Source organism: Thrips palmi, unplaced genomic scaffold, assembly GCF_012932325.1.
Source record: "Thrips palmi isolate BJ-2018 unplaced genomic scaffold, TpBJ-2018v1 HiC_scaffold_2, whole genome shotgun sequence".
Taxonomy (NCBI): domain Eukaryota; kingdom Metazoa; phylum Arthropoda; class Insecta; order Thysanoptera; family Thripidae; genus Thrips; species Thrips palmi.
The window spans coordinates 11,251,936-11,262,123 of NW_023144629.1; the positions used below are offsets into that span (position 1 = coordinate 11,251,936).

The window sequence follows — 10,188 nt, forward strand, 5'->3', positions numbered from 1 at the left end:
CCGCTGGGGTGGTCTAGTCAACCCCCCGCAGGCGCCCGGTGGGCAACCCATCGGGCACGGCTGTGGGGCGGGACTGCATGCCCCACAGATTACAGGCGCTCTAGCCCGTCGGCGACGCACATGCCGTGTTGGGTTGCTCTAGGTGCATGCAATCAGTATACAGCAATCATGTGGACATTAATCACTATATTTATCGATATATTACAGCACAAAATTATTTCAAAGGTTACAAAATTCAATCAATCAATCAATAAGCGCAAAATTAGCTGAGGAGGGCCTCCATCCGTTCGCAGCAGTTTTCGGAAAATTCGAAGGGGTGCGGGGGCGCCGGGTTCGCAGAGTGTTTGCGCTTCGAAAACCATGTGACGGTCTGGGCCTTCAGTTCTCGAAGCGTAAACGATTTGCCAGGGATACTGGCGATGGCGCTGTAGGCGTCTGAAACACACAGACGAAATGGGATGTTTAATTAACATGTCATGCAGCAGGTCTATTAGTAGGTCAAATTTGAAAGCAATGAAATGGCTGCTTAAGTCTTGAAATGAATTGAAATATTGCTAATTGTCAGCCTTCATGATGCGCCAAAAGCACATTCTTACAAATACTTAAAAACGGTTAAAAAAGCATATATGGCACCTCTATTAATTCTTAAAACTCCCAAAATAATTAAGGAAATGAAAGCAGCAAGTATTTGAGTTGAGAACAAACCTATCACCACGGCTCGCACAGTGGGCGCCACCGCCCCGAAGCACACCCGCTTCGTTAAGGAGTAGATCTGCTGGACGCTTTTCGCCTCCCCGAAATTCATCCAATACCCTGCTGAATCAGTCAGCAGGGCACCCATGACTGCGTTGAAGCAGTCCACCGTAATGTCACTTGCAGCCCCCTGGGCCTTGAGGTACTGCATCTATAAATTGAAATCTCAGTCAGTGTCCATAGTCTGACAAACGTGCAAACAGCAAATGAAACTGCAAGTAACTTACCAACGCAGCTCTGTTTGTCTGCTGCTTGGTGAGCCCCCCTTCCTGCTGGGCTCCAGGCTGAGGATGGATCTGCGCCTCCAGGTTGAACAAATCCTCTGGAGTGAGCAGTGGCATCGTCACCCCTTCAATCACTCTGTGTGGCTCTGTTGCCACAAAAACGCTGGCCAGCCCCGTTATCTTCTTGGCCAGCCCTTCAATGGCCACTTCCAGTTTAGCCAGCCGGTACTCAATCCGGCCCATTTTCCCTGCAACAAAAAACATGAGGTATTAAGTAAGCATTCACTCTCCACCTGAGTTCTCGCACATTGCTATCTATGTACTTACTCTTCTGCTTCTTGTCGTCCCCTTTTTCCGGCATTTCATTGACATCAGATAGCCCTGGAAGCAGTGCATAAATAATCATCTTTGCATTCATACATTCATAGCAGAATACTGGAAATGTGATGTGAAATGTCCTTACGGCTCCTCTTGCACGGAATCTCCTGAGATGTTGCTGCCATGCCATCAGGCTGAGGTCCACGATGGAGGTTCATCTGTCCGTTGCCCAGAAGTTGAGGCACACCTGTGGAAGTATGAGGAAAATAAAATGAAACTATCGAAAATGCCCAATTAACATGTCCTGCTCTCTTTTAAGCACCCAATTTCCAAAAGTTGAAGGAAACATGCGGCTCAGGAAATGAACAACGTTCATTTCATTTGCCTCTATTTAAAATAAGCCAGAACGGGATAGTCTCAGGAAGTTGGGTGTGAAAAAGAGAGTCATGCCATTCCAGAAGATTCAGGTACAGCAGCCCTAAATAGCAGGCATTATATAAATCATAAGAACATCTCACAAAAATACTCATACTGTGGGATCGTGAGTTGGAGGGTTGGGGAGTTGAGGAGGATTTCCTCTTGGACGCGTTTCCTGAGCTGCCACTCCCGTTACCTGCGAACAGGGCATAAAATCAAGTCATACGCATACTTGTGGAAGTTTGATGAAACTAAATTAGAACAAAACAAACTGCATATTTAAAATCACATGCTGCCTCACAGAGGCACCAAAAATAAATGATAACTTGCACTACAAAAAGATTCACAGCCCATCATTATAAATTATGCAGTGTCAAAATGTGTATGTTATTATTGGTAGCCTCATTGCAATACTCTGAGAAAAATGAATTTAAAAAAGGGAGTCATGCCATTCCAGAAGATTCGGGTACAGCAGGCCTAAAATGCAGGCATTATATAAATTATAAGAACTCTCACCTGAAATACTCTGGCTCTGGGATTGTGAAGCTTTAGGAGTTGAGGCGGATGTCCTCTTGGACCCGTGTCCTGAGCTGCCACTCCCGTTACCTGTGAACAGGGCATAAAATCAGGAAGTTTGATGAAACTAAATTAGAACAAAACAAACTGCATATTTGAAATCACATGCTGCCTCACAGAGGCACCAAAAATGAATGTAAACTTGCACTACAAAAAGATGCACAACCCATCATTATAAATTATGCAGTGTCAAAATGTGTCTATTATTAATGATGGCCTCATTGCAATACTTTGAGAAAAATGAATGTAAAACAGGGAGTCATGCCATTCCAGAAGATTCGGGTACAGCAGGCCCAAATAGCAGACATTATATAAATTATAAGAACACTCACCTGAAATACTCTGGCTCTGGGATTGTGAAGCTTTAGGAGTTGAGGCAGAGTTCCTCTTGGACTCGTGTCCTGAGCTACCACTGCCGTGACCTGTGAACAGGGCATAAAATCAAGTCATTACGCATCCTTGTGGAAGTTTGTTGAAGCTATATTGGAACAAAACAAACTGCATATTTGATATCACATGCTGCCTCACTGAGGCACCATAAACAAATGGTTTATAAAACAAAACTTGTACTACAAAAAGATTCACAACACATAATTATAAATTATGCAGTATCAAAATAATATGTACTATTAATGATAGCCTCATTGCAACACTCTCAGGAAAATGAATGTAAAAAAGGGAGTCATGTCATTCCAGAAGATGCAGGTGCAGCATCCCTAAATAGCAGGCATTATATAAATTATGAGAACATCTCACAGAAAATACTCTTACTCTGCGATGGTGAAGGACCAGCTGGTGAAGCACTAGCAGTTGAGGAGGAATTCCTCTCATTGGTTCCGTGTCCTGAGCTGACACTCTTGTTTCCTGTGAACAGTGCATAAAGTCAAGTCATACAGAGCGGAAGCTATATGAAAATAAATTAGAACAAAACAAACTACATATCTGGAACTTACCCTGAGGCGATGACCTATTAGCACTGAGATTGGTGGAGAGTTGTTTGTTGGGTGCCAGAGGCGATGACCTATTAGCACTGAGATTGGTGGAGAGTTGTTTGTTGGGTCCCAAAGTCTTTGGGGAGAATGTGAATGCCGACAGCTTTCCTGCAACAACGGCTCACATGTAATAACTCTGACGATGGGAATGAAACATACTTATATACTGTATGTGCATGGCCTAGGACTTACCCAATATGTTGGACAGTGGCGGTTTAGGGGCAGAACTACTCCTAGGTGTCCATGGTGCTGTAGCTGGTGGTGGGGGTTGTACATCTTCACATGATGGTTGCTGTGCTGGTGCTGGAGACGGAAGAGCAGATGATGGCGAAGGAGATGGTCCTGGTGACGGACATGATGATGCTGGAGACGGACAAGATGGTGCTGGGGACGGTAGAGGAGATGCCAGGGGAGACGACGGTGCCCCAGGTTCAGGTGATGCGGAAGGACTGTAAGCATTAGGTGATGGCGTAGGTGCTGCTGGCTCTTCCTCTGAGTCCCCATTGAGTACATCTTCCAGGTTATCGAGGTCCAAGTCATCGTCTTCCTCGTTCACAAAGTGGAACTCATCTTCCCCCTCTGTCAAGTCCTCGACAGAGGCATCAGATTCCGAACGGTCGTCTACTAGCTTTGGCTGAGGATTAGGAGGCACAATCCCGTCCAAATTGAGTGTTGAGGCAACATCAATGTCGGACTCTGTGTCCAGGCCAGACAAGTGCTCTCCTTGTTCATATTTTTCGAGCATCTTCTCAGCATCCTCATATTTGGCTGAAACACAAAGGAGTGACAATATAGAGAGGCAGATGTGGGCCCAAAAAATTGCTACAGAGGGGACATTTATTCAATAGAAATTACTTCTTACTTTCAACCGTTGTACTCACTTATATTTCTGCTCTTGATTGTTACTGGCTTCCAGTACCAATCCTGTCCTGGATCCTGCTTTGCCAATTTCATGGCCTGTACCTTCTCCCCGCTGATATTCTTGGGTATTGCTCCCAATGCAGTTCCATCCGATTGCATCCTTATCCACACATTGGGCAGAGTCTCCAATGGTTTGTTGTTGTATGTTCTCCACCGCACAATTGAGAAGCTGGAATCAGAAATGTAAAAAAATAATTATTTGATTTTATGTTTGACTTAGCACCCACACTGCAGACATGTCGGGTTGCTAACAACCCTGATTGGCTGAAGGTAAGGTTTTATATATCTCGGCTAGGCTTTGGAAAGACTAAACTACCTCATTAAAGGTCACTTAAGGGGGCTCATACTAGTTAAAAGCACATTGCAAGTAATTTTTTTAAGTGGCAGGATCAAGAATCTATGATTTCCGTATTAAAACCTTTTTAGATAATCGAGTAAGCTTCATTGTGGCATAAAGTAAAATGACTGTGGACACTTTTTGGAAATTAAGTAGAAACGTTCAAAATGTTGGTTCTCGTCAGATTTGGTGCGCATACTTGCTCAGATCTGTAGGGGGAAAATCAGGGAGACTCATCCCTGGTAGTGTCATAGAATTGACGAGAATGAGCTTCTCATCTGCAGTAGTTTTCCAGATAAAAAAATTAAAACCATTTTTAGTTCAAAACTTTGTTCAAAAAATTGTTAACAAAAAAAGGTTCATTTTCTTTTTCTTGAAAACTATTGCAGATGAGAAGCCCATTCTCTGACACTAATGTGGATGAGTCTCCCTGATTTTCCCCCCACAGATCTGTGCAAGTATGCGAACCAAATCTTACGAGAACCAAAATTTTAAACATTACTACTAAATATCCAAAAAGTGTCCAAAGTCACTTTACTTTATGCCAAAATGAAGCCTACTCAATTATCTAAAAAGTTTTTAATACTGAAATCATAAAATCTTGGTCCTTCACAAAAAATATGTTTTTACAAAGTCCTTTTAACATGTATGAGACCCCTGTTCCTGGCTGCTGTCTGGACCTTCACTGCATTTGAAAATGTCAGTGGGGGCAGGCTATGATTAGGTACCAAGGTGGGGAGTAGTATTGACAAATGAAAGTGATTAGATAAGTCATCTCGTTTATTTAGTATATAGGCAGCCTGTGGGCTGTGAGGCTACCAAATGTTTTACAATTCACCTCTGCAATGGCTACTTTCAACAATCGCGCAAAGAATGTGAAGTAATTATGACAAAACATGAAAGGCCAACATGAAAAATGTTCCTTACTTCTTAGCCAAATTCTCAGTGTTGGATACCTCAATACAATGCAAAACATTTGCTCCAAATACACCCATGAACAAAACTACCCTATTTCATAACTACCTAAATAAAGGGAACACTGCGAAACATCCCTTTGCAACCAGGGGTATAGCCAGTGCCTTTGTTCGGATGGAAGCAGTCGTCCACATCTTGAGGCGATCAGACAGTCGCTCCACAGTGTGTATACCCAACTGTGAAGATGTCATTCCATCCACCTCGTACAAGTTCCTGTACGTCATGAATTCTTTACCAATCAAGCATGCACCGTGTGAGTTCACCAAAAAATATTTGATGAAAACAACGCGACCACTGTCTAAGATGACAACATTGTCACCCTGCTTAGTGGTGATTGGCCTACCTTTACAATAAATTTTGCTGTATGCTCGAGCACCTTGTAGTGTTTTAGACTTAGCTCAGAGTTTGTGACAACACCATCAGGAATGGACTGCTTCCTGCCTTCCAATAGTAGAATATGCATCCTTTCTAGGTATCTGTTCACCAACTGTTTCAGAGGCTTTGTGCGTCCACGAATGGCTCTTTTCAGACACTGCAACTCATTTTCAAAAACAAACGCTGAGAAATTGTCCAAGCAACCATGGATTTTACAATCAGCTCCTAGATGGATCAAACAGTGTACATAGAAAACCACAAAGTCAGTTGTCAATGTCCTGCGGCTGTCTTTCACAAACTTTGTCAAGATCATAATGGCCGTGTCAATCATGGTATCATCCAAATCGTTCCTAGAAAGTAATGTGATACCAATATGCAGGAGCAAAAACAAGTCATAGCATGGTTTTGGCAACACTGCTCCTCTGAGTGCAACCACACCAGTATACAGGATAAAGGTGCGGTATTCAGTGGCCTTGTACATTTTCATGTCATTTAGTGCTCTGGACTTTCGTGCAAAATCACGTGGCCAATAAGCCCTGAACCCTATCAACCTACGGCAAATAACTGGAACATGCACCTTCTTAATTTTTCTCCTTCTGCGGAGTGGTTGTATTGCACCTTTCTCCTTGCGGCCAGACGCTCCAGTCAGAAACCAGGACAACAAACGCCTCACTACGCCAAGACAGACCCCATGCATGTATTCCAGGGGTATCCGAGTCACCATCGGAAACCCAGTCTCAGTCAGGGGGCTTGTGCCTGTGTGGTGCTGTTCATCGTCTTTGGCTCTGAATGCACTGTCTGTTCGCAAAGGTGCATTTAAGTCAAGGAAGCACATTTTGTTGCGGATGAAAACCCCCTCGGCTGTGCAATGTTGGCAACCACTATATGAGTTGTGCGGCTTGCATTCTTTCAGCCATGCCCTGGCTGGGGCATCACAAATGAAGTTTTCAACAACAATATGGTAATGTCTTCCCCTGTGACTTAACCCATGCATCTGCAAATCTGTCAGTTCTCCCAGGAATTCACGCAGGAACTCTTGCAAAGGAGGCTTCCCCACTCCCCCCCACACTGTCGACATGAAAGGGGGCAAATCCATGTCCTTCACAACGCAAAAAATAGGCCACATTTCAGTCCTTGTTGATTTGAAAACTGGAAGGCCGTCCGCATTGAAAGATAAGTGAAGAGTGCTATGGGTGTTATCATAATCGACCGCATCTGTCAGCAAACTGGTAAGTCCAAAGTGGTAGTACTGGCCCGCACCCATAGGTGTCACAGGAGCAATAGGTCTGTTGCCCAATAGAGTGCGAGGATCAGATGGTAAGTCAGGGTCCCACAAACGGAGGATGGCAAGCAGTTTACCTGTGGTAGTCATTGGAACATTCTCCAAGACGGCCCACTTGCGTAACAATCTTATTCTCTCACTGAGGGTTGGCACATGATCATTCACCACCATGTACTGTTGAAAGTAAGGATTATCATCACTTACACTATCATCAGGCTCTAATGAACTACAAGTGCTGTCAACGAAACTCTCCTCCGTGACACTAATATTCTGGAAAAATTTATGCAAGTCCCTTGTGTTACCGGAGGACCCTGAGCTGTAACTGCTGCAGTCCTCATGGGCAGGTGTGGACACACCTGCTACCTGAGACTCCTGTGTTGGCACATAAGCAGGTGCCTGACCCACGCCATTTTCACCCTCGCCTTCGAAACTGCTATCAGTGCTGCAGCTAAATGACGCCTCCTTGATCTTATCCCACACTCTCTTGTAAAATTTGCGTGGCATTCTTCGCTAGGTCTTCACTCAAGGAAGAAGTAATCACCTTCGTCTCCCCAATGCAGGCTGTTGTACTGGTACTCCATGGCTCGACATGATTTCACAGACGGTACAGCGACCTGAAACAAGAAACAGTACAGTTAAAAACATACTCTCAAGCAAGCCGAGCCGCCGAGGCGGAGCGTGGCGGGGCGCAGCGGGGGGGCGGGGCGGGGCGGAGCGGAGCGGGGCGGGGCGGGGCGCGGCTGGGGGCGCGGCTGGGCGTGGCGGAGGGGCGGAGGGCCTTGGGGGCGTCTCGACGCCATAATTGATCCAGGAAGCGGAAGAAGGGAATAACTTGACTTATCCCCAAATTGAGTTTTTATTTTATTATTGTGCCTTAGAATGGTTTACATCATTACACCAAATTATTTGACTGAATTCCAAGCAGTTTAGGAGAAAATCCACATGGAAAAAGGGTATAACTCAACTTAACCCCTTTTACAGTCTAAATTTCATTGGAAAATGGAGATAACTCAACCTTAGTCTACATGAGTCCGTTTGACAAATTGGCAAAAGGATATAACTCAACTTGTGTTTTTTATGAATCTAGTGTAAAAAGAATCAACTCAACTTAACCCCCCCTTAATTTTAAATTTCAATTTGGAAAAAAGAGCTAAGTCCAAAAAATACACCAGAGTAACATACAGTTTATGCAGACTATAGTTCCACTTGACTTGTCTCCAAATTCCACTTCGTTTAGGAAATATAAGGTGAGCTGACTCTGTTTTCCATTTCAACGGAAAGTGATAAGTCGCAGAAATCCTCTACGGAGTGACCTTCCACTTTTGATTTTTTTCCAAAATTTTACTAATGCTTTTTGAAATTATTAACATCTGCACCATTCATTTGTTTTGTTTTAGTTTTCCCTGCTAACAGTTTTTTGTTTCTCCTGAAAAGTGGCCAAAATTGAGTTATCCCCTTCTTCCGCTTCCTGGATCAATTGTCACGACCAAATTCCGACCAGCGGACGGTCGCTGGTGGACAAGGCCCACCGCCACCACGGCCTGAGCCGAGGACCAGCGGCGGCCGGGCAGTGCTGCCGTCATGCCGTCGCGGGCCTCGGGGCCGCGGCCGCGGAGCCGTGGGGCCGCGAGGCACAGTGGGCCACACTGTTAAAAATCGTCGTAAATTTACGACATTTTGAAGAACAATTATGTCGTTTTAAAACGACATATTTTGTTACGACTCAAGTCGTAAATATACGACTTGAGTCGTAAATTTACGACATATTTGTCGCTAATTTTGATAGCGAGACCTTCCGTTTTGAAACGAATTAAGTCGTAAATTTACAACTTAGTCGTAATTTTACGAACGATCGTAATTTATCTTTTGAAAATGTCGTGCAGTTATGACTTTAGTCGTACATTTACGAATCTTGTCGTAAATTTGTGTCATGAATCGTAAATGAACGACACAAATCGTAAATAAGCGAGCACAATTGCAACTTTTCATCAACTTTTCGGGGATTTCAGATTTCAAAATATGTAATCGCGATTACGACATTGTCGTAGAGAAATGATTTTTTCGTCGTTCGGTTACGACGAAGTAGTTTCAGAACGATTTCTGTCGCTATCAAAATTAGCGACGTTTTTGTCGCTAATTTACGACAAAATTTCTGACAGTGCAGAAGACCAGCGGAGGCGGCCAAAACTCTAGACGCGTTTTGAGCTCCAGGGGCCGCGAGGCACAGTGGGCCAGAAGACCGGCGGAGGCGGCCGAAACTCTAGACGTTTTGACCTCCAGAGTCGCTAAATGGGACTCAACCCGAACGTGTGACCCCACCAATGGATTCCTCGTTCGGAGAGCAATCCATTGGTAGGGTCACCGGTGCAGTTCGAGGCCTATTTCGATACCTCCTAGCAACAGACACGTACTTCGGGCACGCTTCTCAAAACTCACGTACTTTCGGCAGCTTGTGCAACAAACACGCAGTTTCGCCATTTCTAGTCAAAAAGCACGCAGTTTCCGTATTTTCGTCCTGGCGGGCACGGAAATGCATTTTGGGTATTTTTCATGGTTGGGCTAGTGAGGTACAGTCACTAAGTCACCATTAATAACCTCAAAACGGTTTCAGGAACGATCTGTCGTTAAATATAGGCCCACCTTTAACCTCCAAACTTCCTGTAATATTTCAATGCAGATCACTCCTGAAACCGTTTTGAGGTTATTAATGGTGACTTAGTGACTGTACCTCACTAGCCCAACCATAAAAAATACCCAAAATGCATTTCCGTGCCCGCCAGGACGAAAATGCGGAAACTGCGTGCTTTTTGACTAGAAATGGCGAAACTGCGTGTTTGTTGCACAAGCTGCCGAAAGTACGTGAGTTTTGAGAAGCGTGCCCGAAGTACGTGTCTGTTGCTAGGAGGTATCGATTTAGCGACCCTGGAGCTCGAAACCCGTCAAGAGCTTTGGCCGCCTCCACCGGTCTTCTGGCCCACTGTGCGAGGCCAGGCCGCCGCAGTGCCCCCCGCGTGGCGG

At 44.7% G+C, this 10,188-nt stretch overlaps 1 protein-coding gene across 1 annotated transcript; it reads right to left on the bottom strand.

Annotated features, from left to right (window-relative positions):
* Nucleotides 1–262: 262 nt before the first annotated feature.
* On the bottom strand, nucleotides 263–4,439 carry LOC117647724. The gene is made up of 15 exons (XM_034389621.1): nucleotides 4,429–4,439; nucleotides 4,162–4,370; nucleotides 3,705–4,048; nucleotides 3,473–3,643; nucleotides 3,242–3,388; nucleotides 3,038–3,152; nucleotides 2,621–2,710; nucleotides 2,229–2,318; nucleotides 1,828–1,908; nucleotides 1,681–1,773; nucleotides 1,441–1,542; nucleotides 1,305–1,358; nucleotides 981–1,225; nucleotides 706–904; nucleotides 263–435 (listed from the first exon to the last, which is right to left on the bottom strand). The coding sequence occupies exons 1-15, from the start codon at nucleotides 4,437–4,439 to the stop codon at nucleotides 263–265; spliced, it is 2,124 nt and encodes a 707-aa protein (XP_034245512.1).
* Nucleotides 4,440–10,188: the final 5,749 nt, after the last annotated feature.